The 27,613-nt window shown below is 65.9% G+C and overlaps 4 protein-coding genes across 6 annotated transcripts; all 4 read right to left on the minus strand.

Annotated features, from left to right (window-relative positions):
* Positions 1-441: 441 nt before the first annotated feature.
* Positions 442-4,179, minus strand: LOC311425456 (putative serine/threonine-protein kinase SBK3). The gene is made up of 4 exons (XM_084501323.1): positions 4,059-4,179; positions 3,094-3,270; positions 2,796-2,998; positions 442-2,476 (listed from the first exon to the last, which is right to left on the minus strand). Exons 2-4 carry the CDS (start codon positions 3,263-3,265, stop codon positions 1,730-1,732), a joined length of 1,122 nt encoding a protein of 373 aa, XP_084357449.1. The 5' UTR covers positions 3,266-3,270; positions 4,059-4,179; the 3' UTR covers positions 442-1,729.
* A 3,197-nt stretch (positions 4,180-7,376) lies between these two features.
* Positions 7,377-9,131, minus strand: LOC311425559 (CD5 antigen-like). Its single transcript, XM_084501500.1, has 5 exons — positions 9,019-9,131; positions 8,801-8,830; positions 8,088-8,399; positions 7,681-8,000; positions 7,377-7,584 (listed from the first exon to the last, which is right to left on the minus strand). The coding sequence occupies exons 1-5, from the start codon at positions 9,050-9,052 to the stop codon at positions 7,576-7,578; spliced, it is 705 nt and encodes a 234-aa protein (XP_084357626.1). The 5' UTR covers positions 9,053-9,131; the 3' UTR covers positions 7,377-7,575.
* A 389-nt stretch (positions 9,132-9,520) lies between these two features.
* LOC311425457 (uncharacterized protein) lies at positions 9,521-19,855 on the minus strand. 3 transcript variants are annotated; one of them, XM_084501325.1, is made up of 11 exons: positions 19,560-19,855; positions 17,770-17,796; positions 16,740-17,054; positions 16,393-16,467; positions 16,227-16,304; positions 15,777-16,091; positions 15,299-15,466; positions 14,575-14,889; positions 11,533-14,271; positions 9,983-11,233; positions 9,521-9,836 (listed from the first exon to the last, which is right to left on the minus strand). In XM_084501325.1, the coding sequence occupies exons 1-11, from the start codon at positions 19,582-19,584 to the stop codon at positions 9,559-9,561; spliced, it is 5,586 nt and encodes a 1,861-aa protein (XP_084357451.1). In that variant the 5' UTR covers positions 19,585-19,855; the 3' UTR covers positions 9,521-9,558. The 3 variants fall into 3 exon arrangements, with proteins under 3 accessions (XP_084357451.1, XP_084357450.1, XP_084357452.1); XM_084501324.1 differs by lacking the exon at positions 19,560-19,855 and having other exon boundaries at positions 17,770-19,407; XM_084501326.1 differs by lacking the exons at positions 16,740-17,054; positions 17,770-17,796 and having other exon boundaries at positions 19,560-19,590.
* A 1,325-nt stretch (positions 19,856-21,180) lies between these two features.
* Positions 21,181-26,699, minus strand: LOC311425458 (uncharacterized protein). Its single transcript, XM_084501327.1, has 2 exons — positions 26,463-26,699; positions 21,181-25,484 (listed from the first exon to the last, which is right to left on the minus strand). The coding sequence occupies exons 1-2, from the start codon at positions 26,678-26,680 to the stop codon at positions 21,914-21,916; spliced, it is 3,789 nt and encodes a 1,262-aa protein (XP_084357453.1). The 5' UTR covers positions 26,681-26,699; the 3' UTR covers positions 21,181-21,913.
* Positions 26,700-27,613: the final 914 nt, after the last annotated feature.

Below are 27,613 nucleotides of genomic sequence, written 5' to 3' on the forward strand. Positions count from 1 at the left end.
ATGAGTCTCCAATGACTTAACACCCTTCATGCCTTCTTTGTGGCACTGGTTTGGATACAGTTGGGAGAGACTGAGCCCACCCTGTGTGTTGGTCTTTCTGAGGTCTTTACTATTTCTCCCCGAGTCTCCTCTCTCCTGCCTTAGGACCTCATTTCTATTGTGCAGGGGCACTTCAGGGGCAGGGGGAGGTTTCTTTTCCAGCTCTGATCAGACAAGGGTCTGCTTTTCCTTGTCCTGTGAGTCCAATACCCTTCCAATACCTCGCTCTGCAAGCATGGCACCCAGAGGAGATTCAGGGCTTGTGGGAAAACACAGTTATAAAAAGGCAGAACAACAGAGAATTTTATTAACTTTCAGCATCTCAGCTGATTTTCACCTCTCCTTCCCCTGTGCAGCGGGGCTCCTCTCACTTGGCAGATCACAGAACTAAACAATGGTTTGGGCTGGGAGGCACCTTAAAGACCATCTCTTTCCAGGTGCCCAGGACACCTCCCACAAGACCAGGTTGCCCAAAGCCCCATCCAACCTGACCTTGAGCACTTCCAGGGATGGGGCATCCCCAGCTTCTCTGCATGACCTGGACCACTGTCATCATGAAGAATTTCTTCCTAAGATCTAATCTAAATCTACCACCTTTTATTTTTAAGCTGTTACCCCTTGTCCTGTCTCTACACAACCTGATAAATCCCTCCCCAGCTTTCTGGTGGGCTCCCACGAGAGATGGGAAGGGCTGGCATGCCAGTGGCAGCACTCAGCACCCCTCTGGGCTCCCTGGGCAGAGCAGGGTGAGCCTGGAGGGAGCAGGTTTTTTTGTCCAGCCAACATGCACCGGGCTCACACCAGGTGAGCTCCACTTTGGTGCAAACAGCCCAGACCTCAGCGGCTTCACTTGTGGAACCCCTCTGCTGACATCTGCCACCCTTCGAGCTGCTGATGCCCATTCTCCTGACCCCCACCCCACCTCCTCCACATCCAGCGTCATCCCAGCTCATTCGCTGTGCTCTCTTCAGACTTTTGTATTACCCAGTCCTCGTGGTGCAGATTATCCCGCCTGTGGCAGAGCCTTGCATAGCTCAGAGGGAGCTGAATCCCACGTTGATCAGGTTTCCGTCAAGCACTAAATTCGCCCTGCGGCTCCTCCCAGCCCAGCTGTGTGCCTGGAGGGCTCATGCTTGGTTCTTCAGCTCATTAACCCCAAGGAGACTGCTTGGCATCTTAACTAATTACAGCAGGGATGACAGCCTCCTCACACACACGTGCGAGTAGGGGAGGTTGGACCCATTTCTGGGTTCCCCTGCTGTTACTGAGCCGTTTTTGCAGCTGCTCCTACCAAGGCCTTGCACCAGCCTTAATGATTTCTGACTGATTGCTCTCCTCCCACTTCTCTGTCAACCTTTGGCTGCTTTTCCCTTGGCTTCTCCTTGCCACCCTAGCACATGTGTTAATCAAGCATTTTGTCATCATGAGTGATGTTCATTAGCAGCAGGCGAGGTGCTGAGATGGGACTGGCATCCCTGACCCCCCTCCTCCTCCCCGCCAAAAATGCTGCCCCGAGCATTTCTTCTCCTTCCCTTGCCTGCAGCACTTTTCTGGCACTGCTTGCTGCCTCTGACCCTTACACCCAGGGTGCCGCGTGTGGACCAAGTTTTCACCCCAGCCCACAAGAAGACCCTGGCCCAGACCTTAGGACCCCATTGCTGCCTGTCCCCGGGGCTTATGGAGATGCTGACTAATGGCACAGGGCGAGGGTACCAGCGGGTGGTGTGGGTACACCCTCCCCGCTACTGCAGCTGCCATCACCCTGCTCCCCAGCACCTGCAGCATCCCTCACACCCCCTCCTGAGCCACTGCCTGGGGCACAGCCCTGGGTAATGGGGGCCTGGGGGCTGCCTGCTGCTGCCTCCTGCCTGTCGCCACCATCCAGCCGAGCCCCGGTGTCCTGTGCTGTCAGCCACGGCAGGGACAGGTATTTCTGCACCTCGATGGCTGGGCTCCGGCGGTCGGGGTCCAGCCTCAGCAGGCGACGGAACATCTCCTGTGCCCCATAAGCAAAGCCCTGCCAGGATGGAGGCGCCTCCCGCCCCTCCGCACCGCTCTGCCAGGCGCTGAAGTCCTCAAACTGGGGGTCAGGGCTGGCAGCCACAGCCCAGGGGAAGCAGCCGGTGCAGAGGCAGAAGAGCAGCACGGCAAAGGCCCAGACATCAAGGCTGGAGTCCAGCTCCAGAGTGTCTGAGCCCTGGAGCAGGCAGAGCTCTGGTGGGGAATAGGGCAGGGTGCTGGACATGGCACGAACGGCAGAGCCCTGCAGGCGGGTGAGCCCGAAGTCGCCCAGCTTCACCCGCCGGCACTCACAGTCGAAGAGCAGCACATTGTCCAGCTTGACGTCCCGGTGGACCAGGGCCCGGCTGTGCATGAAATCCAGGGCCTCCGCCAGCTGGGAGGCGCAGCGTTTCACCAGCACCTCCGCCAGGCCCTCCTGCAGGAACGGCAGCACTGTCACCACCTGCCACAGGGCGTGCTGCAGCCCCCAGCACCCTGACTGGTGCCTCCAGCATGGGCTTCACCCCATAACAGCCCCCAGACACATCCCCATGCTGCTAAGTGTGTCCCAATTCACAACAAGAGGTTGGTTAGGGTTAGGGTTGGGGTTAGGGTTAGGGTTAGGGTTGTTAGGGTTCCTGCCCCCTCCCTGCACCCCCTGCCACACCACCCCAGTACCTTCTCCTCCCTATTCCCTCCCCAGCAGCCCCCCAGCAGCCCCCCAATCCTTGTCAGAGTCCCTGAACTTCACGCACCCCCGGGGTGAGGAGGGTGCACAGGTCCCCAGCAGGAGCGAGCTCCTGCCCGAAGGCAAAGTGCGTGGTGCTCTCGAAGGCGACGGGCAGAGCACGGATGCAGGCAGCGTGGCCAGAGAGGCACAGGGCGATGCAGTACTCCCGCAGGAACGCCCTCCACTCCGTGTTCTCCTTCAGCATCAGCTTGAGGACCACCGGTGAGCCTGAGAAGCCGGGAGAGGGTCAGCAGCTCGGAGGGATGCTAGGGGTGAAGCGGCCATGGGGTGAATCAAGACAGGGACCCCCCAAAGCTCCTCACCACCATCCCGGGGCTCGGTGAGCACCACACGGCCATAGGTGCCGCTGCCCAGCTCCTCCAGCACGGTGTACTGCTCCTCCAGCTCCTGCCGTGGCACGGCCTGGCCCGTCTGCACCATCAGCTGCTCCAGGAACACCTCGTTGTCCTCCCCGTCCTCCTCTGACTCCTCCATGGGCCCTGCAGAGCCAAAGCACCCCACGCTAGTGTGATGTCCCCCCCCCATCACACACAGGGGAAGCCTGGGGACACCCAGCTGGTGCTGCCCAGTCCAGCCCAGCTTAGTCCAGCTGAGCGCAGCCCACACCAGTACAGTCTGAAACAGCCCAGTACAGCCCTCTTCAGTCCCGTTCAGCTCTCCCAGCCCAATGCTGCCCAGTCCAACACAGTCTAACCCAGTCCAATCCAGTTAGCCCAGTCCAGCCCACCCAGCCCACTGCTGCCCAGTCCAGTCCAGTCTAGCTCAGCTCAGTCTAGTGAAGCGCGAGGTCCAGTCCTCTTCAGTCCATCCCAGTCCTGCTCTTTCCAGCCCAGCCCAGTCCAATGCAGCCTAGCCCAGTCCAACTCATTCTAGCCCAGTCCAGCCCAGCCCAACCCAGTTAGCCCAACGCAGCCCAGCCGGCTTGCTCTGCCCCCATGGACAGCCCCACATCCCACCCCACATCCCCCCACAGCAATGGGTGAGTGCTGGCTCTGCCCTTTGCCCACTCCCTGCCCTTCTCTCCTCCATCCTCAGCTGTGAAGCAGGACCCGGACCCTTCTCCCATCCCTCTGGCTGCAGCCCCCTGCACCGGCACAGCCACAGGGGGGTCACAGCCACCCCCGGGGTGCACAGGGCAGGAACAACAGCCCTGTTCCCCCCTCCCTGTCCCCCAGCCACGGGGGCTGAGCCATGCAAGAAAGCTGCAGAGTGAAAGCTGGCGTCCACTGGGGTTGCACAGGGACGGCCCGAGCGGCGCGAGGCTCACCGGTGTCTCTGCGCTGTCCCTGGGGCACGGCGCGGTGCCACCGGCCCCGCAGCCGCCCCGGAGCCCGGAGCCGTGACTCAGATTTTCCTGCGCGCTCCGACGCCGCTGGACCCAGGGCAGCGCCGGCCCGTGCTAATCTCTCCCGCTCGGGCTGGGAACATGTGTCAGGCACAACGCGTGCCGACCTCCAAACATAGGCAGGGGCAGGACGGACGGGGCATTGCGTGGGGACAGACGGACAGGATGGAGAGAGGCACGGGGGGACTGACGGACAGAAGGGAGTATGGAAAGGAAAAGACAGACGGGGCAGTCCAGGTGGGGACAGGTGGGATGGAGCACAGCGGGCAGGGGCACGTGGAGCATGGTGCATGGCCAGGTGGAGAGAGCACCGAGGGCATGGACAGACAGACAGACGTGGGGCATGGCACAGGGGGAACGGACAGGTCTGGGTGTGTGGGTGGGTGGGCAGACCTGTGGGAAGGGACAGCCGAAAGAAGGAACAGGGTGTGGGGGCGGGGACAGATGGACAGGGAGCTGTGTGGGATGGATGGATGGATGGACAGAGCAGAGGACAGCTTGCAGGGGTGGCTGGACAAATTGTGGTGTGTGGGACAGGCACCCTGTTTGGACGGACGGACGGCGCAGGGATGGACAGACACGTGGCATGGAGCACTCTGTACCAGTGCACTGCTAATGTCAGTATGAACGTCACAGCTCCTCGACGTCCCCAAACCACTGACCCCCCCACAGAACACCTCCAGCAGCACCCCCCACACCATCACTCCCTTGTCCCCTGCTTGCAGCAGCTCCCTGACCACTGCTACCACCCCACAAAGCCACGGCCCCAGCCTGGCCAACACTTGCTGTATGTTCGTTCCTCCTCTGCCTCAGTTTCCCCACTCCCATGTCTGGGGCCTTCTGTGCCCCCACCCCAGTGTCTCAACACACTGCCCCCTGAGGTTTGCCCCTATTCCCATGGAGGTTTGCCCCACTGGTCCTATGGAGCTGCGGGAGCAAGCAGTGGGCACCAGACCCCCCAGATGTGGGGCAGGACAGTGCGGGGACAGGTTTTGGGGTGTGTGTAGGGATCAGCCCCAGCTGATGGCCCAAAGATGGGGGGCACTGACCCCAGGCTGACACCGTCCCCGCACGGAGCTCCCTCTGCCACCATCCCTGGCATCCCCTCCCTGCCCACAAGTGTCCCTGTGTCCCACCACCCTGACTCACATCTGGGCCCCTCTGCAGGAGCACTCCCGGGGTCTATTTTGAGCTGGGGCTGGCAGATCCTTGCTGGTGGCACACACACACACACGTGTGCATGTGTGTGTGCGCGTTGCCCTGCCAAGGAAGCAGTGCCGAGACGCAGAGCACCCAGCACCCGTAGGGGCAGGAGGAGCAGGCACCAGTCAGGCTTTGCCCCACAGGAGATACCAGGGGCCCCTGGGTGCTGCTCTGTGCATGGAGGGGGTAGCACTCTGGCACCGGGTGGGGGGAGCAGAGGGTATGAGGCTGGGCTCATCCCTGCATCTGCTCAGCGCCCCAATACCAAACCCGCCCCACAGCTGCACCCCTGAAGCTGCTCCTGCCCTGTGCCCCTGAGATGTGCCTGCCTCCTTCCTCCTGCCCCAGTTCCCAAGCTATATCCCTCCCTCTCCCCCTTTTCCCATGTCCATATCTCCCCTATCCCCCTGTTCCCATGTCCCTTCCTCTCCCTCTTTTCCCATATCCATACCCTTTCCCCCTTCTCCCCTGTCCATACCACTCCCTTTCCCCCTTTTCCCACACCCACAGCCCTCCCTCTCCCCCTTTCCCCATGTCCATATTCCTCCCTCTCCCCGATTTCCCGTGGCCTGCTCCCTCCTCCCCATTTCCCATATCCTCATCCATCCCACTCCCCAGTTCCCACGACCATATCCCTGCCTCTCCCCGAGCCCCCTGCCCTGGGGGCTGTTGTTTCTCCCTCTCCCTCCCCACCTGCTCTTTCCCCCCATCCCAGCTGCTTACGGCTGCCCTGACCCCGGCCCGCTGGGAGGTAATTAATACTTGACAGCACATTAACAGGACCCGCTTGGCACGTGGCCGGACGGGAGAAGGTCACATAACCCCATCACTCACCCTGCCCTCTCTGTCCCCAGTATGGGGAGCAGAGGCTGCTGCTGGGGTTGTTCCCCCTGCCCTGGAGCAGTGGTTTTGGGGCTGGCCCCCTGAATTGCCCTCCTGCCCTGCCAGGAAACATCCCCAGGGGCCGGTGCCAGCCCCACGGCTTCCAGCCCCACCGGCACGTCTCCGGCCCCGGCGGCATGCAGAGGATGCAGAGGACAGGGACAGGCAGTGGCCTTTGCTGGCCAGGTCCCCAGTGCGTGGGAGGGAGCGTGGTAGCCAGGCTGCGGGGGTGGCTGGGGGCGGAGGTACCAACAGCTGCGGGGGCACCGAAATAGCCAGCGGGCAGCCGGGCCAGGTGGCGAGAGCTCAGCCCCGTCCCTGTCCCTGGGCTGGGGACAGGGCCCGGCATGGCCCCATGCTGCAAGAGGAGCTGGGGACGTCCCTCTGCCCCCGATTTGTCCCCTGTCCCCTTCTACTGCCAGGGAAGGGGACAAGATCCCCAATAAACACCACCACCCACAGTCCCCAGCTGCTGCCCCCAAGCTCATTGCCCCCCCGGTCTCCATTTCCAACTCCCTGCTCCTCTTCTCCTCCAGCCCCCATTGCCCCCCTCCCTGCCTCTTTGCCTTCCCATTGCTCCCCACTGCCCCACTCCATGCCCCTCTGCCCTCCCGTTACACTGCAATCCCCCAATCCCAGCCCATCTGCTCCCCACTTCCCCGTGCCCAGCCCCTGTGCCCCCTGTGGCCCCCATTACCCAATTCCCTGCCCCTCTAACCCCTCAGTTCCCATTACCCCACTCCCTGCCCCTTTGCACCCCCTGATTCCATGACCCCACTCCTTGCCTCTTTGCCCCCAGTAGCCTGCCATTACCCCACTCCCTGCCCCTCACTGCCCCTATTGCACTACATCCAGCCTCCCTGCCCCCATTATTTTTTCCCCCTACCCACTCTCCCCCCCAGCAGGGCAAGGCCTGGCCCTGGCCCCACGGCTGAGAGCTGCTGGCGGGCAGCCGGTCCCATCCCCCGGCTGGGCTGGGTGCCGGGAGCGGACAGGTGGCTGGCGGGATTAGCGCTAACGAGATGTTTCATAACAGGGTCAGGGGGCCGTGGGGGAGGGCCTGGGCAGGGGGCCAGGCTGGGCACGGTGCCGCACCTGGGGTGGCCAGGACCCCTGCCCCACGCAGCGCACAGCACGAGAGCCCACAGCCCTATCTCGGTGTTATGGCTGCTCTGCCTTTAATAATGGGACAGGGGGCATCAGGGGCTGCAGCAGGAGCTCCCACACCCACTGGTGGGCTTTGTCGGGGCAAAGACAGCCGTGAGCAGGGTCCTGTTTGGGTTTGGGGTCCCCCCGCTGGAGGCGTTGCAAGACGTGATGGCAGCAGGGATGGCCATGGGCAGAGCCGCGGTGCTCAGGGGTCCTGTGAGGAGAAAAGGCTGAGCATGGCCACATCCCGCCCCGCAGGGCCCTGTGGCCACACCGAGCCTCGCACGGGGCAGCAGGGACCGTGCCGCACCTGGCAGACCACGCCAACATCCTCGTCATGGGTGCAGTCGTGGTACCCCCAGGCTCGGTGGGCACAATCCTGCAGGGTCCCCTCCTTGCCCCGGCACCGCACGTCATCCAGCCAGATGCGCCCGGTGCCGGGCCCGAAGCGTGGCCGGTCCCCAAGGAGCTCTGCCGGCACCTCCCTGCAGCCCAGCTCCTGGCACACCACCGCCGCATTCGCCGCGCTCCAGCCGTCGTCGCACACCGTGCCCCAGCTCCCGTTGCGCTGCACCTCCAGCCGCCCCGCGCACCGCCCGGGGCCCCCAGACAGCCGCAGCCCAAATGGCTCTGCAGGACGAGATTTGGGGTCAGGCCAGGCCCAGCCAGACCCTCCCCACTCCAGGGCGAGTGCCCTGCAGCCTTCCACACGCTCACCCTCACAGTCAACAGCAGCCAGCCGGTCTGAGGGGCAGGACGGGGCGTCCCGTGGCTGCAGGATGCAGTGCGCCAGGGCTGGCTCCTGCCCCGAGCACTGCACCCGCTGCAGGGCCACCGGGGGCCCGTCTGCCGCCGGGGGGCTGCAGGGCGCGGGGATGAGGCGGGGGCGGCCGCAGCCCAGCTCCCGGCAGAGCACGCGGGAGGCCGCCCGGTCCCAGCCTGAGGCGCAGACGGAGCCCCAGGCGCCATCCTGCAGCAGCTCCACACGTCCATGGCACCGGGACCGGCCACCCACGAGCCGGACGGGCACTGTGGGGGGAAGAGCGCAGCAGGGATGCATAGGGAAACGGGTGCCAGTATCCCCAGTGCAGTCCCCAGCTGCCCAGAACAGGCCTTGTACAACCCTGGAATAGCCTGCCCACAAGAGCCCCAGTCTGCCCAGTGCAGCGCCAGCATGACCCCAGTCTCCCCAGTATGGCCACACTTTGCCTAGAAGAGCCCCAGTCTGCCCAGCACAGCACCAGCATGACCCCAGTCTCCCCAGTATGCCCATACTTTGCCCAGAAGAGCCCCAGTCTGCTCAGTCCAAGCCCTCCCCCTATTGCCCCTGCCCCAGTGCCTGCCATATCCAGCAGCCGCTGACCCCAGGGCACACAAGTGGCACCCAGGGGACACCCCCCTCCCAGTGACACCCAGCAGCACCCACGTACCAGATCCAATTACGGCGCCGCAGCACAGAGCTGGAGGGTGAGAGGGAAGAGTTGTAATGGGATAAATGGGATAAAGGCACCAGCACCCATTCCATTAACCCCCCCTCCCCAAGAACCCTCCCCAGCTGACACCCCCATGTGCCTCAGCTCTACACCCACCCCCCACATACCCCTCGGCTCTGTACCCCCCTATGTGCCCCCACTCCCCGGTACCTCACCCAGGCACAGCCCCAGTCCGTGCAGCCCCCCCATTTTGCCAGCCTGGGGTCCCTCCACCCCGAGGCCACCCTTTTAACGAAAGTCCTGGGGCTGGGAGGTGGGGCAGAGGCTGGGGGGGGGGAAGTGAAAGCCAAAGGGAGGAAGGGAAATGGGGCAGTAGCCAGGCAGGCGCCAGGGGAGGGCAAGCTGGGAGGGCCCCAGATGGGGGCTGGAGAAGGGGAACCCCCAAAATGGGGTGAGGAGGGCACAAAGGGGATTGCCAGCCTCAGGAGCCTTGGCCCTGGCCTCCCTGGGGGGCTGCAGGGGGAGATAGGTGAAGGGAAGGGCAGCAGGGCACGGGGGGGCAGCATCCCAACAGCCCCACGACTGCTGCAGGCACCCCAAACCTGCACAGGGGGGCACACCCAGCAGGCTGGGGGGTGCCCAACACCCCCTCCCCAGGACCACAGTGGGTGCAGTCCCCATACCCTCCTCCCCCCCCCAAAAAAAAAAAAACAAACATTGCTCAAGATGATTTGGGGAACCAGCCCAGCTTTATTTCACTTGCAGCCCCTACAAAGACCCCCCCGGGTGCCCACGGCCCCATAGAGCTGGGGGGGCCCCCCCAGGAGGTGCTGGCCGAGGGCAGACAGCCGGCCCAGGCGGCGGGCAACAGCCTCCAGGCGCTGAGCCCCCCGCCGCTGAGCACGGGCCAGGGCCCGCAGCTGCCCCCGCAGCCCCCGCACCTCCCACAGCAGCACCCGCAGCAGGGGGGCCATGCAGGGACCCCCCTGACCCCCCACCGAGGGGGGTGTTGGCACTGCTGGTGGAGCTGGACCTGTGCGGAGAGAAGCAGAGACACAGTGTGCGTCATTGTGCCCTCCCGCCCCAAGCCCCTCAACAACCCCCCAGCACTGGGGGCCCATCTCAGGGGTCCCAGGCAGGGACTGCTGCCCCCCCCCCCGTCCCATCCCATAGACCTACCTGCACATGGGGGCTCAGGCAGCATGGGGCTGTCAGGGGGGGTGTGGAGGAGCTCTGTGGGTACTGGAAGAGTCTGGGTACCAAGAGTCTCCATAGGGTGCTGGGGGCGGACTGGGGGTCCCTGGGTGCCATGGGTCTCCGTAGGGTGCTGGGGAGGGATTGGGGCTCCTTGGGTGCCAAGGGTCTCCACAGGGTGATGGGGGAGTGATGGGGGTCCCTGGGTGCCAAAAGTCCCCATAGGGTGCTGGGGAGGGATTGGGGGTCTTTGGGTGCCAAGGGTCTCCACAGGATGCTGGGGAGGGATTGGGGGTTCCTGGGTGCCAAGGGTCTCCACAGGATGCTGGGGAGGGATTGGGGGTTCCTGGGTGCCAAGGGTCCCCACAAGGTGCTGGGAGTATGGGGGGGTCCTCTGGGTGATGAGCAACTTTGTGGTGTGCTGGGGGGGTGCTGGGGGTCCCTGGGTGCTGGGGGGCTCTGGGGATTGCTGGGGGGGTGCTGGGTGGGTGTGGGTGTCAAAAATCCCCATGGGGTGCTGGGTGCGTGCTGTGGGGGTCCAGGTGCTGGGGCGCTCCGTTGGATACTGGAGGGGTGCTGAGGGGCTCTTGGAGCTGAGGGTGTCAGTGAGGTTCTGGAGGGGTGCTGGGGGGGTTGGGGTGCCAAGCAACTTCACGGGGTGCTGAGGGGATGCTGGGGGGCTCTGGGAGATGGGGGGCTCCATGGGGTGCTCCGAGGGGGCAGCAAGCGTGTAAGGGCTGGTGGCACCTGGAGGGAGCACAGTGAGTGCTGGGGGGCTCTGGGGACTGTGGGTCCCTGGTGGGGACTGGGTAAAGGGGGCTGGGGGCATCCAGGAGCTGGGGGACTTTGCAGGGGGGTGCTGGTAGTGCACAAGCTCCATCCAGGCAGGGGGTGTCTCCACACCGTGCTGGGTGTGTGCTGGGGGTCCCTGGGTGTTGGGGGTCCCCTCAGGCCTCTGGGTGGGTGCTGGGAATCCCCGGGTGCTGGGGTTCCCCAGGGGGCTCTGGGTGTGTTCTAGGGGTCCGTGGGTGCTGGGGGTCTCCTCTGGGTACTGGCTGGGTGCTGGTGGCTCCTGGGTGCTGGGGGGCTCTGTGGGGCGCTGGGAGCCCAGACCCAGTTGGACTGCAAGGGCAGGGGGGCTGGCCGGCCACAGGGTGGGGGGCAGAGACGAGGGGTGTGATGGAGATGTGGTGGGGGGCACAGAGACCCCAGTGATGCCCAAGCCTGCGCCAGCACCTGGATGGGGAAGAGTCCATGAGACTACCCCCTCTCCTTCCCCTCCTGCCCCCCTTTCTTTGTCATCTCCTCTTCTTCTGCCCCTCCCTCTCAAACCCTTCCACCCAACAGCAGCCCATCCCATCCCATCCCATCCCATCCCATCCCATCCCATCCCATCCCATCCCATCCCATCCCATCCCATCCCATCCCATCCCTCTCCTCCTCACCCCTATGCACCCATCGCTCTTCTGTTCACCTGCCCTCCCTCCCCTTCTCCTCACCAACAGTTCACCCATCCACAATGCTCCCCGTGTTACCTTCTGGATCTGGTCTTGTTGTGGGATGTGTGCTCCACATGGTACCTTCTGGGCCTGGTTCTGATGTGGGATGCGTGCTCTCCATGGTGCCTTCTAGACCTGCTTCTGCTGAAGGATGTGTGCTCCTCATGGTTCCATTGAGATCAAAATCATCTGAAGGACTTGTCCCCCACGTAGTACCGTCTAGACCTGATGCTGTTGCAGGATGTGAGCTCCTCATGGTCCCGTCTGGATTTGGTTCTGTTGAAGGGTGTGTGCTCCACGTGGGAACAACTGCTGTGGGACGGGCACTCTGTAAGGTATCAGCCAAGCCCAGTTCTGTTGAAGAATGTGCACTCTGCGAGGTGCCATGTAGACCTGGTTCTTCTGGAAGATATGTGCTCCTCATGGTACTTTCTGGACCCAGTTCAACTGTAGGATTTGTGCTCCTCATGGTACTTTCTGGACCCAGTTCAACTGTAGAATGTGTGCTCCTCATGGTACTTTCTGGATCCAGTTCAACACCCAATGTGGTACCTCCTGGACCTGGTTCTGCTGTGGGCTGTGTGCTCCATATGATATCAAACAGGCCCAATTCTGCTGCAGGACTTGTGCTCTGTGTGTTTCCTTCAGGATCCAGTCCTGCTGTGGGATGTGTGCTCCTCATGGTAGCTCCTGGGCCTGGTTCTGCTGTGGGATGTGTGTTCATCATGATACCTCCTTGGCCTGGTTCTGCTGTGGGATATGTGTTTGCCATGCTGTCTTCTGGACCTGGTTCTGCTGTTGGATGCGTGCGCCACATGGCACCATCTGTATCTGGTTCTGCTGTAGGATGGGTGCTCATCATGGTATCTTCTAGACCTGGTTCTGCTATGGGATGTGTACTCATCACGATACCTTCTGGACCTGGTTCTACTGTGGGATTTGTGCTCCACGTGTTACCTCCTGGACCTGGTTCTGCTGTGGGATGTGTGATCCTCATGGTACCTTCTGGACCTGGTTCTGCTGTGGGATGTGTGATCCTCGTGGTATCTTCTGGACCTGGTTCTGCTGTTGGATGTGTGCTCCACATGGTACTTTCTGGCCCTGGTTCTGCTGAAGGATGTGTGTTGCCTCTAGGATCTGGTTCTGCTGAAGTACCCCTCTGGGTACTGTTCAGATTTAGTTCCAACACAGGACGTGTTCTCATGGTACCTTCTGCACCCAGTTCTGCATCCATAGGACGTGTGCTCCTCATGGGACCTTCAGGACCTGGTCTTGCTGAAGGACGTGGATCCCAGGTGGTACCACCTGGCCCTGGTTCTGCTGTGGGACGTGTGCTCCGTACAATATCATCCAGGCCCAGTTTTGCTTCAGGACGTGCACTCCATGTGCTGCCTTCTGGATCCAGTCTTGCTGGAGGATGTGTGACCCTGATGGGACCTTCAAGACCCGGTTCTGCTGTGGGATGTGTGCTCCCCATGGTACCACCTAGATCCAGCACTGCTACAGGATGAGTGCTCCTTATGGTCCCCTCTGGACCTGGTTCTCCAACGTGGTGGTTCCTCCACGTGGTAGCACCTACTGGGAGCACCACGGTGGGGGCTGAGTCTTGCCCTGCTTTGGGCCATGGGTGCCACCCATTGGTTTGGGTGGCACTAACAGGATCCCGTCCTTCCAGCGTCTGGGTGCTCCTGGTGGCACCAACCAGACCCCAACCTGCTTTGGGCTTGATGCCTTGCGTGGTTCCCACCGAAACCCAACGTGTTGGGCTCATGGTGGTCTGTTTGGCCCCCACCACAACCCGCTCAGCTTTGGGCTGGGTGATCTGCACAGTGCTGAGCGGATCCTGTTCTGCTTTGGGCTGGGTGACAGGGATGGTACCGATCTGATCGCGTCCTGCCTTGGATCTGTTGGTGCCAGATAGATCCTGTCCCGCTTTGGCTTTGGTGGTGCCAACTGGATCCTGTCCTGCCTTGGATCTGTTGGTGCCAGCTATATTCAGTCCTGCTTTGGGCTTGGTGATGCCAACTGGATCCCGACCTGCTTTAGACCTGTTGGTTCCAGCTGGATTCTGTCCTGCTTTGGGCTTGGTGATGGCAACTGGATCCCGTCCTGTCTTGGATCTGTTGGTGCCAGATAGATTCTGTCCTGCTTTCACCTTGTTGATGGCAACTGGATCCCGTCCTGCCTTGGACCTGATGGTACCAGCCAGATTCTGTCCTGCTTTGGGCTTGGTGGGACCACCAGGCTCCCGTCCCACCTTGGACCTGTTGGTAGCAGGTAGATCTTGTCCTGTTTTGGGCTTGATGATGCCAACTGGATCCCGTCCTGCCTTGGACCTGTTGGTAGCAGCTAGATCATGTCCTGCTTTGGGCTTGGTGATGCCAACTGGATCCCTTACTGCCTTGGACCTGTTGGTGCCAGCTGGATCCCATCCTGCTTTGGACCTGGTGGGACCACCAGGCTCCCGTCCCACCTTGGACCTGGTGGTACCAGCCGCACCAGGTCCTGCCTTGGGCTTTGTGCTTTGGATGACGCCAGCAGGATCCTGCTCTGCTTTGAGTCGGGTGATCCTGATGATACGAATGGGATCCCGCCCTGCTTTGGCTGGGGTGGTGCTGACTCGATCCTGTCCCGGGGGGCGCTGGGTGATGCTGGGGATGGTGCTGGATGGCTCCCGACCCAAGGGGCGCCGGGTAGTGCTGGGGATGGTGCCAACTCGATCCAGTCCTGGAGGCCACTGGGAGGTCCCCGTGGGTGATGGCAGGTCCTCTGGCCCTGCAAGAGTGCGGGGGGGGCTCAGTCCTTGTCCCAGCCCCATCCTGTGCATGGGGGCCCCCCTGTCCCCTCAGTGCCCCCAGGGTGATGCTCCCTGCTTGGGAACCCTGCCCACCCCCAGGGGCACCCAGGGCCAGAGGTTAGGGCATCCCTTGGGGACAGGGACTTGAGGACACAGAGAGGGACCCCAGCAGGCAGGGGGGTGCACGGGGAGGGCTCTGTGCCCCCCCAGACCTGCTCCAGCCCCCAGCCACGACACGGAGCAGGGATCAGGGTGTCTGCCCCGTCCTGGGGCCATCCCACCTGCGCAGATGACAGCGGCATCCTCATGGTGGTTGCAGTTGTGCCTGCCCCAGGGCTCAGCCGGGCAGCGCCGCAGCGTGGGCTCCGTCCCCTCACAGTTCACCTCGTCCAGCCAGACAGGGCCGGTGCCGGGGCCAAAGTGGGCGCTGCGGGGGGCTTCACGTGCCACCCCACAGCCCAGCTCCCGGCAGACCACGGCCGCGTCTGGCAGCCCCCAGCTGTCATCGCAGACGGTGCCCCAGCGCCCAGAGTGCAGCACCTCCACGCGCCCCGCACAGCGCCCGGGGCCCCCAGCCAGGCGGAGCTGGGCTGGAGCTGAAAAAGAGCTGGCGTCACACCACTGCTGGCTACCGGTGTCTGGGGACAGGGTCTCCGTCCTCGTTCCTTCATTACAGCATCCCGACTCCTTCCCCGTGCTCCTTCCCTTCTCCAACACCTGTTCCTGCCCCTCTCCGTCCATGTCCACGCCAAGTGATCCCAGCTCCGTCCCTGCTCCATCCCCCTCAATCTCAACTTCATCCCCTCTCCATCTGTCTATCCCAGCTCCATCCCAGCTCCTTCCATGCCCCATTCCTGTTCCTTCCCTTCTCCATGCCCCCTCCATCCCCGGCTCCTTCCCTGCTCTATCCCAGCCCTTTCCACCCTCCTTCCTTTCCAATCTCCAACCATGCCCCATCCCCACTTAATCCCAACCCCATCCCCGCTCCATCCCTTCTCCTCCTACCCTTGCGCCCCATCCCAGCCACGGTCTGGCTGCTCGGGGCAGGCTGGGGAGAGCTGGGGATGTGGGGCCGGGTGGTCTCGTGTGGCACAGCAGAGGGGGGCACCCGAACTGGGCTGGTTGGCAGCTGGTGGGGACTGGGCTCCATGGGGTCCACAGCGGTCAGCTCATCTGGGTGATGCAGGACAGCAGTGTGAGCCCTGCAGTGCACCGTGCATACGTGCCACACTTTGCCTGTCCATGCACTGCGCCCTGCAGCACTGCACTGCTCAATCACCAAATCTGCAATTTAGCCACGGCAGCCCCCTGCCCATGCGCTGCACCAGGACCGCGTGGGTGCTCACTGCACAGCCCCTGTGTGTCTCCACAGCACTGCACGCACTGCATGCAGGCCAGGAGCACACCGGGGCACGTGCACGCAGCCTGAGCACTATCCCCAGCAGCCGGGGCACTGTGCACGCCTGGCACACGGAGCAGGTACCTGCACAGACGACAGCCGCGTCCTCCCGGTGCTGGCAGTCCGTGATGCCCCACGGGGCAGCCGGGCACTGCAGCAAGGTTGACTCGTTCCCCTGGCACCGCACGTTGTCCAGCCAGATGGGGCCAGTGCCCTCGCCGAAAAACGCCCCACGGGGAGCAGCCAGTGCAGCGCCGCAGCCCAGCTCCTGGCAGACCACAGCCGCGTCCTCAAGCCCCCAGCCATCGTCGCAGACGGAGCCCCACTGGCCGGCATGTAGCACCTCCACGCGCCCCGCGCAGTGACCCTCGGCCCCCACCAGCCGCAGCGTGGGGGTCCCTGGGGAAGAGACCGGAGTCAGCAACAGTGTAGGGAGAACAATTCAAGTGCCACCCACCAGCAGGGTGCACAGGGACAGGCAGGGCTGCGGGCAGCAGCTCCTGGGTGTGGGTACAATGCACACCAACGCTGTACCTGTGCATGCCACACTGGTGTCCTCCGTGTGCCCCGTGCAGCGTCTGGGACCCCCAGCCGGCCGCGGTGCCGTGTCACCTGCGAGGCAGTCGGTGTCACTGTGGGGTGCACAGCTTCCCCTCCCCATGTGGCTGGGGACATGGGTGTCCCTGGGGATACCACTCACCAGGTGCTGGGGTGCTGGTGGTTGTGGTGGAGGGCGGAGGGGGCTCCATGGTGCCCAGGGAGAGGAAGGGGTGAGCTGTGGGGAAAGGCAGTGGGGCAGGGGTCCTGTTTAGCTGGGAAAGAGCCTGGCAGAAAAAGACCTGGGGACATTGGTCAACAGCCAGGGGAGTGGCTGAGTCACTGGAGGTATCCAAAAGACATGCAGATGTGCCTGGGGACCTGGTTTGGTGCTCGACTTGGCAGTGCTAGGCTAATGGCTGGACTTGAGGACCTCCCAGCTCTTTTCCAACCTTTGCGCTTTTACCATTTCTGCCTTTCCTCCCCCCCGGTGCTGGGGTCGCAGCCCACCTGAGCACACGGCGCTGGCGTCCTCCTCGTGGGTGCAGACATGGCTGCGCCAGCCCCGGTGCCGGCACTGGGCCAGGCGCCCCTCGCCGCCGCGGCACCGCAGCCCGTTCAGCCAGATGGGGCCGGAGCCTTCCCCAAACCAGGCGCCCGTGGGGGCGGCCAACGCGGTGCCGCAGCCCAGCTCCCGGCAGACCACAGCCGCGTCCGGCAGCCCCCAGTCGTCGTCGCAGACGGTGCCCCAGCGCCCGGTGTGCAGCACCTCCACGCGCCCCGCGCACTGCCCCGGACCCCCAGCCAGGCGCACCGGGAACGGGCCTGGGGAGGGGAGCAGACATCAGGCAGTGGGGCTGCCGGCACCCACCAGGAACCCCCTGGGACCTGCTGGGACCCCTGCATGCACTGGGACATGCTGGGAGGCTCTGGGACCTACTGGGACCACGGTGTGCTCCAGAACTCGCTGGGACCTACTGGGACCCCAGTATGCTCTGGGACCTACTCGGATGTGCTGGGACCCTTTTGTGCTCTGAGGCCTTCTGGGACCTGCTGGGACTCTTTACCAAAACCCACTGGAACCTACTGGGACCCAGTGGCACCCCGTGTGCTCTGGGAGATGCTGGGGACTCCCAGACTTGCTGAGACCTACTGGGACCCACTGGGATCTACTGGCACCTGCTGGGAACCTTTCCACACACCAGGACACACTGGGACCCACTGGGACCTACTCAAACCCACTGGGACCTACTGGGAACTGGTATGACCCAGTGGGGCCCATGCATGCTCTGGGACCTGCTGGGACCCACTGGGATTTTCTGGGACCATTTGCACAGACCTGGACCTGCTATGACCCACTGGGACCCCTGCATGCTCTGGGACCTGCTGGGATGGTTCCCACACACCGGGACCCACTGGGAGTCACTGGGACACACTGGGAGCCCTGCACACCTGGGGACCCACTGCAGGCTCCCACTGGCTGGCAGTGACTGGGATGCACTGGTGCAGGTACCCCCCCAGCCCAGCCCTGTCCCAGTACCTGCGCCATGGGGAACCAGCAGCCCCACTGGAGCCGAGAGAGGAGGGTGAGGGGAGGCCGCAGCTGGCTGAGCCCCTCCTAGCCCCCACATGGGGCCACGAGCAGCTTGGAGCCCGTAGGGGGCTTCCCAGTGCCCAGCACCATTCCAGAGTCCCATTCCCAGTGCCCCGTGCCCTCATACCAGTAACCAGTGTCCCACTCCCACTGCCCCATTCCCAGTGCCCAGTTCCCACCGTCCCACTCCCAGTGCCATTCCCAGTGGCCTTCCCATTGCCATTCCCATGCCTCCATGCCCCATGCCTCCAAACCAGCAACCAGCGCCCCATTCCCAGTGCCCCATTCCCAGTGCCCCAAGTGCCATTCCCAGTGCCCCATGACCAGCGCCATTCCGACCACCCCATTCCCAGACCCATGATCAGTGCCCTGTGACCACGCCCTTTCCCAGTGCCCAGTGCCTTTCCAGTGTCCTTCCCAGTGCCCAGCAACCACAGACCAGTGCCCAGTGCCCTTCCCAGTGCCCCACACCCAGTGCCCATTGCCCCACATGCCCAGTTCCCTTCCCAGCACCCTATGCCCACCACAACCCAGAACATCCAGTGCCCTGCACAGCGCCCCACAGCCTTCCCAGTACCCACCGCCCAGTGCCCAGCACAGCCTCCAGTACCCACTGCAATTCCCAGTGCCCTTCCCAGTGCCCCATTCCTCCCCCACTGCAGGGCTCTAACTGGGAGCAGTGCCTACTGCATTGCCTGGCACCCCCCGTGGTGCTGCTGCAGTGCCCCATGCAGTGCCCTGTGCCCCTTGCAGTGCCCCCATGCAGTGCCCAGTCCCCTGCTGTGCCCCGAGCCACACAGCCTCTTTGCAGTGCTCCTGCAGTGCCCGGCCCCCATGCGGTGCCCGGGGCAGTGCCCTTCCCTTTCCAGTGCCCGTTGCAGTGCCCACACCATGCTCAGTTCCTATGCGGTGCCTGTGCAGTGTCCAGCGCAGTGTTCGGCTCCCTGCAGTGCCCGCGTGGTGCTCAGTGGGGTGCCCAGCACCATGCAGTGCCCAGCACCATGCAGTGCCTGGGTGCTCTCTGTGCAGTGCCCGTGCAGTGCCCAGCACCGTGCTCAATCTCCCAGTGCCCGTGCAGTGCCCGTGCAGTGCCCAGCCCCTCGTTGTCCTCACCTCTTAGCCATGCAGTGCCTGTGCCCAGGCTGTGCAGTGTGCAGTGCACTGCTCTGCTGCCCCACGCCGTACCCACTGCTGCACTCATGCAGTGCTCGCCACCTGCAGTGTCTGAGCCCTGCCACGCCGTGCCCAGCACAGTGCCCATGCAGTGCCCATGCAGTGCCAGTGCAGTGCGCCCTGCTGGATCTGTGTCATGCCCAACCCCTCAGTGTCAGTGCAGTGCCCAGCGCTGGCTTCATGCCATGTGCACTGCAGTGCCCGTGCAGTGCCCGAACCCTCGGTGTCAGTGCAGTGCCCAGTGCTGGATCCACATCACGGGCACTGCTGCGCCCATGCACTGTCCACGCACTGCTCGGTGCAGTGCCCGTGCAGTGCCCAGCACAATGTCCACGCAGTGCCCGTGCAGTGCCTGTGCAGTACCCATGCAGTGCCCGTGCAGTGCCCATGCAGTGCCCGTGCAGTGACCATGCAGTGGCCTTGCAGTGGCCTTGCAGTGACCATGCAGTGCCCATGCACAGCCCCCCCTCCCAGCCCCCACACCCATGCCATAGCCATGCAGTGCCCATGCAGTGCCCATGCAGTGCAGTGCAGTGCAGTGCAGCACGGTGCCAGGCGCTCACCCAGCAGCAGCAGGGTCGGGGCCATGGCGGGTGCCGGCGCGGGGAGGGCGGGATGGAGGAGCAGCAGCAGCAGCAGCAGGAGGAGGAGGAGGAGGAGGACGGGGACGGGGCCGCGCGGCTGGGCCAAGGATGACTCAGTCCGTCCGTCCGTGCGGCTGTGTGTCCGTCCAAGGCCGCACCCGGCCCCCCTTGGCCGGGATGAGAGGGGCCGGGGGGGGGGTGACACAACTTAGGGACCCCCCTGGGAGGGAACGCCCGGGTGCTGCTCCCCCCTTGCAGGCCAAGGAATGGGGAAGGGGGGTCCCAGGGGGGCTGGGGTTAACGCTGGGGGGGCCCCGGCACGTGCAGGCGCCCACGCACCCACGTGGCAGGAGGGGGGGGATGGAGACGCACACGTGGCTGGGGGGCGCAGGGCCACGTGTGAGCATCCTGCACCCATGGGCCCCCCCCGGGCACCCCCATGCGTGGCAGTGGGGGCACACTGAGGGCAGTGGGGTCATGCTGGGGGTCAGCAGGGTCGGTGGGGGTCAGTGGGGGCACACTGGGGGCAACAGGGCCATGCTGGGGGTCAGTGGGGGCATTCTGGGGGCATTGGGGTCATGCTGGGGGTCAGTGGGGTCACACTGGGGACAGTGGGGTCATGCTGGGGGTCAGCATGGTCAGTGGGGTCAGTGGGGGCACGCTGGGGTCAGTAGTGTCAGGCTGGGGGTCAGTGGGGTCACACTGGGGGCAGTAGGGTCATACAAGGGACCAGCAGGGTCAGTGGGGGTCAGTGGGGGCACACTGGGGGGCAGCAGGGTCATACAAGGGGGATCACAGGCCACATACTGGGCATCACCACAGCCATACTGGGGGAGAGTGGGGCCGCACTGTGGGGTGGGCATTAGGGTGTAGGGGACACAGGGGCTATACTGGGCGTCTCAGGGTCATACTGGGAAGACTGGGGCAGTAGTGGGTGGGATATCGGTGGCATAATGTGGGGGGCATCAGGAATATGCTGGGGAGGGGGGCACAGGGGCCATACTGGGGTACAGTGGGGCCTTAGTGTGACTGGGCCACATAAAGCGGGGATACTGGGGCCACGCTGGTGGGCAGTATGGCCATACTGGGCATACTGGGGCCATACTGGGGCACAGCGGGGATGCCAAGAGCTATGCTAAGGGGGCTACTGGGGCCACACTGGGGGCCTGTGGGGGGTCCCCCGAGCTCGGCAGGGTTATACTGGGGAGCACGGGGCGGGGAGGATGGGAACAGAGGGGCCATACTGGGGTCACTGGTCCATACTGGGAGAGGCGCAGGCACAGCGTACCCGTGTGCGGGGCCACACTGTGGGGCAGTAAGGCCGACCCTGGGCTCGGCAGGGCCGTGCTGGGGCCCAACTGGGCCGTACTGGGAGCTATGGGGCTGTACTGGGGGCCGAGGGGCTTCCGCTGCCCCCCCCTCCCAGCGCGCCATGGTCTGAGCCGCTTCCCCCCGCCCAGCCCAGCCGGTGGAACCGCCCGACCCCGCCCCTAGCAACGGTCGCCATGGCGACGCCCCGCCCCTAGCAACCATCACCGGGGAAAGGCCCCGCCCCCCTGCCCCGCCCCTTTCCCCGCGCGGGAAGGAAGGAGGCGGCGCGCGCCAGCAGGGTCCGTTTATTGGTCGGGTCCGGGCGGAGCCGGTGCCACCGCGGCGCTGCCCCCCCGGCTCCCGCAACCCCGTGCTTATAGGGCCCCCCCTCCCCACCCCCCCCAACTCGCCCTGCTGCAGCACCGCGAGGGGTGGCCACTGGGCGGCTGTGGGTGGCCACTGGGGGCACTGGGTGGCTGTGGGTGGCCAGCATGGGCCCCTGAGTGGCCACTCGGGCCACTGGGTGGCCACTGGGGTCTTTGGGTGGCCAGCAGGGGCCACTGGGTGGCTGTGGGTGGCCACTGGGGTCCTTGGGTGGCCAGCAGGGGCCACTAGGTGGCCAGCAGGGGCCCTTGGGTGGCCACTGGGTGGCTGTGGGTGGCCAAGAGGGGCTCTTGTGTGGCCAGCAGAGGCCCCTGAGTAGCCACTGGGGCCACTAAGTGGCTGTGGGTGGCCACTGGGGTCCTTGGGTGGTCACCAGGGGCCACTGGGTGGCTGTGGATGACCACGAAGGGCCACTGGGTGGCCAGCAGGGGCCCTCGGGTGGCCACTGGGGCCACTGTGTGGCTGTGGGTGGCCAGCAGGATCCCTTGGATACCCACATTAGCCATGGGGTTGCTGCGAGGTGGCCGTGAGGTGGGGGCTGCGGTAGCCCTGGGGGGGCCACGGTGGCCCTGGGGGGTCCGTGTGGCCACCCCGGTGGCAGCAGGGTGGCCACGGGGTCCGTGCCGCTCGCCCCCCCCTCAGAAGGTGTGCACCAGCTGCGCCCCCGGCAGCGCCTGCACCCCCTGCACCACCGACAGCTGAGGGGCCGGGGGGCCGGGCAGCAGCTGCACCACGGCCTGTGCCCCCCCCTCGCCACCCGCTGCCCCCCTCTCCCCCCGCCACGGCTCCCCCCTGAGAACCAGGACTTTTGGGGGTCCCGCAGGGGTCCCAGCCGAGGGCTGCGCGCCCGCCCCCCGCAGCACCAAGATGCTCCGCAGCCCCTCGGCCGTCTGCAGCACCCCCAGCCCCACGGCCGGCGCGGCTCCCCCCTGCACCAGCAGCACCTCTGGGGCCGGAGGGCCCCCCGCCAGCGGCACCCCGGGGGGCTGCGGGGCTGGGGGAGCCCCCGCCGGGGGCTGCAGGTGGAGCGGGGGCACCTCCACGGCCTGCAGGTGGAGGTCGGGCACCTCCAGGGCTTGGAGCTGGAGGTCGGGCACCTCCGCGGGCTGGAGGTGGACGCTGGGGGCCTCCGGGGGCTGCGGGAGGGTCTGGAGCTGGACGCTCGGGACTTGGGTGGCTTGGAGGTGGAGGTTGGGCACCTCGGCGGTCTCCAGTTGGACACTGGTCACGTCCGAGGTCTGCAGCTGGATGTCGGGCACCTCGGTAGCCTGGAGATGGACGCCGGGCACCTCCGAGGGTGGCGGCAGGGCTTGGAGCTGGACGTTGGCCACCTCGGCGCCCTGCAGCTCGATGTCGGTGACCCCCGGGGGTTGTGGCAGGGCCTGGAGCTGGATGTTGGTGACCTCCGAGGGCGGCGGCAGGGCTTGGAGCTGGACGTTGGCCACCTCGCCGGCTTGCAGCTGGATGTTGGTGACCCCCGGGGGTGGTGGCAGGGCTTGGAGCTGGACATTGGTCACCTCGGCGGCCTGCAGCTCGATGCTGGTGACGTCTGGGGGCTGCAGCTGGACGTCGGCCACCTCGGTGGCCTGCAGCTGGATGTTGGCCACCTCCGAGGGTTGCGACAGGGCTTGGAGGTGGACGTTGGCCACGCTGGCCACCTCGGTGGCCTGGAGCTGGATGTTGGTGACCTTTGAGGGCTGCGGCAACGCCTGGAGCTGGACGTTGGCCACCTCAGACGGCTGCGACAAGGCTTGGAGGTGGACATTGGCCACCTCGGTGGCTTGCAGCTGGATGTTGGCCACCTCCGAGGGCTGTGACAAGGCTTGGAGGTGCACGTTGGTCACCTCAGCGGCCTGGAGCTGGATGTTGGTGACCTTCGAGGGCTGCGGCAGGGCTTGGAGCTGGATGTTGGCCACCTCAGAGGGTTGCGGCAGGGCTTGGAGCTGGACATTGGCCACGTTGGCCACCTCGGTGGCCTGGAGCTGGACGTTGGCCACCTCAGCAGCCTGAACCTGGACGCTGGTGACATCCGAGGGCTGTGGCAGGGCTCCCAGCTGGACGCTCGCCCCCTCTGCTGCTGCCTGTCCCTGGGGGGCACCTGCCTGGCACGGGGGCTGCTCAGGGAGGCCCTGCAGGAGGAGGACACCGGGACCTGGTCCCTGCGTGGTGCCGGCCACCGCCTGCAGCCGCAGCCCAGGCAGTGCCGTCCCCGTGCCGGGCACCAGCAGAAGGCTCTGCCCAGGGCCCGGAGGCTCCCCTCGGCGTGGGGTGGGCTCGGGGGGCGGCCGTGGGGCAGCGGGGAGCAGGATGAGCTTCTGCGGGGGCGGCGGGGGGCTGGGGATGAGCTGCAGGCCCTGCGCCGTCTGCACCAGCAGGAAGGTCTGGGCGTCGGGGGCCGCCACCTCCAGGCTGAGGGTGGCCTGCAGGACGGGGCCGTCGCGGGGGGCGGCGCGGGGGGGCCCCTTGGGGCCGGCGGCGTGGGTGCGGAGGTGGCGCTGGAGGTAGGAGGCCATGACGAAGGCCTTGGGGCAGAGCGGGCACTGGTGGGGGCGGGCGCTGGAGTGGGTGCGCTGGTGGAGCTGGAGGTTGGAGGAGTGGGTGAAGGTCTTGCCGCAGTGGGCGCAGGCGTAGGGCCGCTCGCCCGTGTGGGTGCGCTGGTGCTGGCGCAGGTTGGAGGTCTGCGCGAAGGCCTTGCCGCACACCGGGCAGGCGTGGGGCCGCTCGCCCGTGTGCAGCTGCCGGTGCCGGCGGAGGCACGAGGTGTTCTTGAAGGCCTTGGGGCAGTCGGGGCAGGCGTAGGGCCGCTCGCCCGTGTGCAGCCGCAGGTGGTACTGGTAGTGCGAGGACCACTTGAAGGTCAGCCCACACTCGGCGCACTTGAAGGCGCGCAGCCCCGTGTGCACCCGCTGGTGGATGGCGAGCAGCGAGGAGCGCTTGAAGGCCTTGGGGCACTCGGAGCACTTGTAGGGCCGCTCGCCCGTGTGGTCCCGCATGTGGTAGCGCAGCCCCGAGGAGCCCTTGAAGGCTTTGCCGCACTCGGTGCACTGGTAGGGGCGCTCGGCCGGGGCCGGAGCCGCCGCGCTCGGCACCGGCGGGGGCCGCGGGGCCTCCGGCTGCGCCGGCGGCGGGTGCTGCTCGGCCGAGTGGCCCCGCTGGTGGCCCAGCAGCCCGGCCAGCTGCCCGAAGCTCTTGTGGCACAGCGAGCACTTGTAGGGCCGCTCGGTGGCGTGGCTGTGCCGGTGCCGCGCCAGCCCCGAGCCGTTCTTGAAGGTCTTGCCGCAGGTGGGGCAGCGGTGGGCTGCTGGCGTCGCCGCCGCCTCCCCCGGCGTGGCCGGCCGGAGGTGGCCGCGCTGGTGGCCCAGCAGCAGCTCCTGGGTGGCGAAGGCGAGCTGGCACTCGCCGCACTTCCAGAGCATCCCCACCGCCTCCACCGCCTCCAGCAGCAGCGGCGGGGGCTGCGGCGGGGGTGGCGCGGCGTGGCTCTGCAGGTGCTTCTGCAGGCAGGCGTCCGAGACGAAGGCCTTGGGGCAGGCCGGGCACTTGTGGGGCCTGGCGGCGGCGTGGGTGCGCTGGTGCAGGAGGAGGTTGGAGGAGTGGGTGAAGGTCTTGCCGCAGTGGGCGCAGGCGTAGGGCCGCTCGCCCGTGTGGGTGCGCTGGTGCTGGCGCAGGTTGGTGGACTGGGTGAAGGCCTTGCCGCAGGCGGCGCAGACATAGGGCCGCTCGCCCGTGTGGATGTGGCGGTGCCGGCGGAGGCTGGAGGAGTTCTTGAAGGCCTTGGGGCAGGCGCTGCACTTGTAGGGCCGCTCACCCGTGTGCTGCCGCAGGTGGTACTGGTAGTGCGAGGACCACTTGAAGGCCATGCCGCAGAGCGCGCACTTGAAGGCGCGCAGCCCCGTGTGCACGCTCTGGTGGATCTGCAGCAGCGAGGAGCGCTTGAAGGCCTTGCCGCACTCGGAGCACTTGTAGGGCCGCTCGCCCGTGTGGCTGCGCTGGTGGTAGAGCAGCGCCGAGGAGCCCTTGAAGGCCTTGGGGCACTCGGAGCACTTGTAGGGCCGCTCGCCCGTGTGGGTGCGCTGGTGGTGGATGAGGCGCGACGACCACTTGAAGACCTTCCCGCACTCCAGGCACTCGTAGGGGTGCTCCCCGCTGCCCGACGCCGCCCGCCCCGCTGCCAGCTCCGGCTGCTGCGCGCCCACCATGGCGGCTGCCCTGCGGAGATAGGGTGGGGATGGGGGCGCTGCACCCGGCTGGAACGGGGACGGCAGGGACAGACCCTGGGGATTGGGACAGGGATGGGGACAGGGAGTGGGGCTGGCTGCAGGGATGGAGATGGGGATGGGGATGGGGATGGGGATGGGAAAGGGGATGGGGACGGGGACGGGGATGGGGACAGGACAGGGATGGGGACAGGGACAGGGAGTGGGGCTGGCTGCAGGGACCGGAGTGGGGATGAGGAGGGAGATGAAGATGGGGACAGGGATGGGAAGGGGGGAGGGAGATGGGGATGGGGATGGGGAGGGGGATGCGGAGGGGGATGGGGATGGGAAGGGGGATGGGGACAGTATGGGGATGGTGAGGGGGACAGGGAGAGGGATAGAGATGGTGATGGGGACAGGGATGGGGATGGGGATGGGGATGGGGACGGGGACAGGGACAGGGACAGGGACAGGGAGCGGGGCTGGCTGCAGGGACTGGGATGGGGACAGAAATGGGGACAGAAATGGGGACAGGATGGGGATGGGGACAGGGACAGGGACAGGGAGCAGGGCTGGCTGCAGGGACCACGATGGGGATGGGGACAGGGCCTGGCCTGGGGGGAGGGCAGACCAAGGGACACAGGCAGGGGGCGTGGCCGGACCCGCGGTGGGCGTGGCCATGCTGGAGGTGGGCGTGGTTATGCAGATGCAGGACGCGGCCGGGCAAATGGCGGTGGGCGTGACCAGCCCGTGGTGGGCGTGACCAGAGAGGTGCTGGGCGTGGCCGCCCCGGCGGTGGGCGTGGCCCCGCGGGGCGGAGGGGGCGTGGCCACCGCTCCGCACCGCCCCCGCCCCTCCGCCTCCGGGCAGGAGACCCCGGCGGCCGCGCGCCCTTTAAGGCCCCGCCCCCTCCGGCGCCCGGCGCAGGCGCCGCCGTCACCGCCGCGGCCGGGCCCGGCTCCGCCCCGCCCCGCCCCGCGCCGCTGCTCACCTGGGCGGGGGGGGGCCCGCGGCTCCCCGGCCCCGTCCCGCGCGGGCAGGGCCCGCTCCGGCCTCCCGGCGGCCCCGACGCCCGCCCGCCCCCGGCGGCGCGCACGGCAACGGCGGCGCCCCCGCGCACGGCCCCGCCCCCGGCCCCGCCGCGCGGCCCCATTGGCCGCGGGCCGCCGCGCGAGGCCTCCTGGGAAATGTAGTCTGCATCGCCGCCATCTTGGCGCCGGGGAGGGAGGAAAGGGAGGGGGGCGGGCACGTGACCGCCCGGTGGCTACCGGTGAGGCGGCGTGACGTCACTGCCGGGCCGGGGAGCTCACTCAGTGCTCCCAGTGCCTCCCAGTGCCCTCCCAGTGCTCCCCCAGTGCTCCCCGTGCCCCCCTAGACTCCTCAGTACCTCCCAGTACCCCCAGTGCTCCCCCAGTCCTCCCAGTGCTCCCAGTTTCCCCCCAGACCTTTCAGTGCCTCCCAGTACCCCAGTGCTCCCCCAGTTCTCCCAGTGCTCTCCCAGTGCTCCTAGTGCCCTCCCAGTGCTTTCCCAGTCCCCCACAGTGCTCCCAGTGCTCCCCTAGTTCTCAATGCTCCCAGTGCCCTCCCCCAGTGCCCGCAGTGCTCCCCCAATGTTCCCAGTGCCCTCCCAGTGCCCCCCAGTGCTCCCAGTGTCCTCCCTGACCCACCAGTGCCTCCCAGTACCTTCAGTGCTCCCCCAGTTCTCCTCAATGCCCCCAGTGCTCCCAGTGCCCTCCCCCAGTGCCCCCAGTGCTCCCAGTACCCCCCCAGTGCTCCCAGTGTCCTCCCAGACCCACCAGTGCCTCCCAGTGCCCGCAGTGCTCCCCCAGTGCTCCCAGTGCCCCCCTGTGCCCCTCCAGTGCTCCCAGTGCCCTCAAAGTGCTCACAGTGCTTCCCCAGTGCTCCTCAATGCCCCCAGAGCCCCACAGAGCTCACAGTTCCTCCCAATGCCCTCCCAGTCCCCCCCCACAGTGCTCCCCAGTTCTCCAGTTCTTCCCCCAGTGCTCCCAGAGCTCCCAGTGTCCCCAGTACTTCCCCAATGCTCCCAGTGCCCTAGCACTCTGTCTGCAGCCCCTCTGCACCCCCCCAGGACCCCCAGGGCACAAGGGAGCCACCACACACCACAGCTCATGGTAAAGCAAG

Source organism: Aythya ferina, assembly GCF_964211825.1.
Source record: "Aythya ferina genome assembly, chromosome: 31".
Lineage (NCBI taxonomy): Eukaryota > Metazoa > Chordata > Aves > Anseriformes > Anatidae > Aythya > Aythya ferina.

Coding starts and splice junctions, on each gene's coding strand:
- LOC311425456 (XM_084501323.1), bottom strand. CDS start 3,265: ATGGAGGAGTCAGAGGAGGACGGGGAGGACAACGAGGTGTTCCTGGAG. Junction 2,999..3,093: donor CACCGAGCCCCGGGATGGTG/GTGAGGAGCTTT, acceptor CCGGCTTCTCAG/GCTCACCGGTGGTCCTCAAG. Junction 2,477..2,795: donor GCACCCTCCTCACCCCGGGG/GTGCGTGAAGTT, acceptor CCGTTCCTGCAG/GAGGGCCTGGCGGAGGTGCT.
- LOC311425559 (XM_084501500.1), bottom strand. CDS start 9,052: ATGGGGGGGCTGCACGGACTGGGGCTGTGCCTGG. Junction 8,400..8,800: donor CGGCGCCGTAATTGGATCTG/GTACGTGGGTGC, acceptor TTCCCCCCACAG/TGCCCGTCCGGCTCGTGGGT. Junction 8,001..8,087: donor GGCTGCTGTTGACTGTGAGG/GTGAGCGTGTGG, acceptor CTCGTCCTGCAG/AGCCATTTGGGCTGCGGCTG.
- LOC311425457 (XM_084501324.1), bottom strand. CDS start 17,926: ATGGGACTCTGGAATGGTGCTGGGCACTGGGAAGCCCCCTACGGGCTC. Junction 14,272..14,574: donor TGCCGCTGTCATCTGCGCAG/GTGGGATGGCCC, acceptor GCACTCTTGCAG/GGCCAGAGGACCTGCCATCA. Junction 9,837..9,982: donor GCCTGAGCCCCCATGTGCAG/GTAGGTCTATGG, acceptor CTCTCCGCACAG/GTCCAGCTCCACCAGCAGTG.
- LOC311425458 (XM_084501327.1), bottom strand. CDS start 26,680: ATGGCGGCGATGCAGACTACATTTCCCAGGAGGCCTCGCGCGGCGGCC. Junction 25,485..26,462: donor GCGGGCCCCCCCCCGCCCAG/GTGAGCAGCGGC, acceptor CTATCTCCGCAG/GGCAGCCGCCATGGTGGGCG.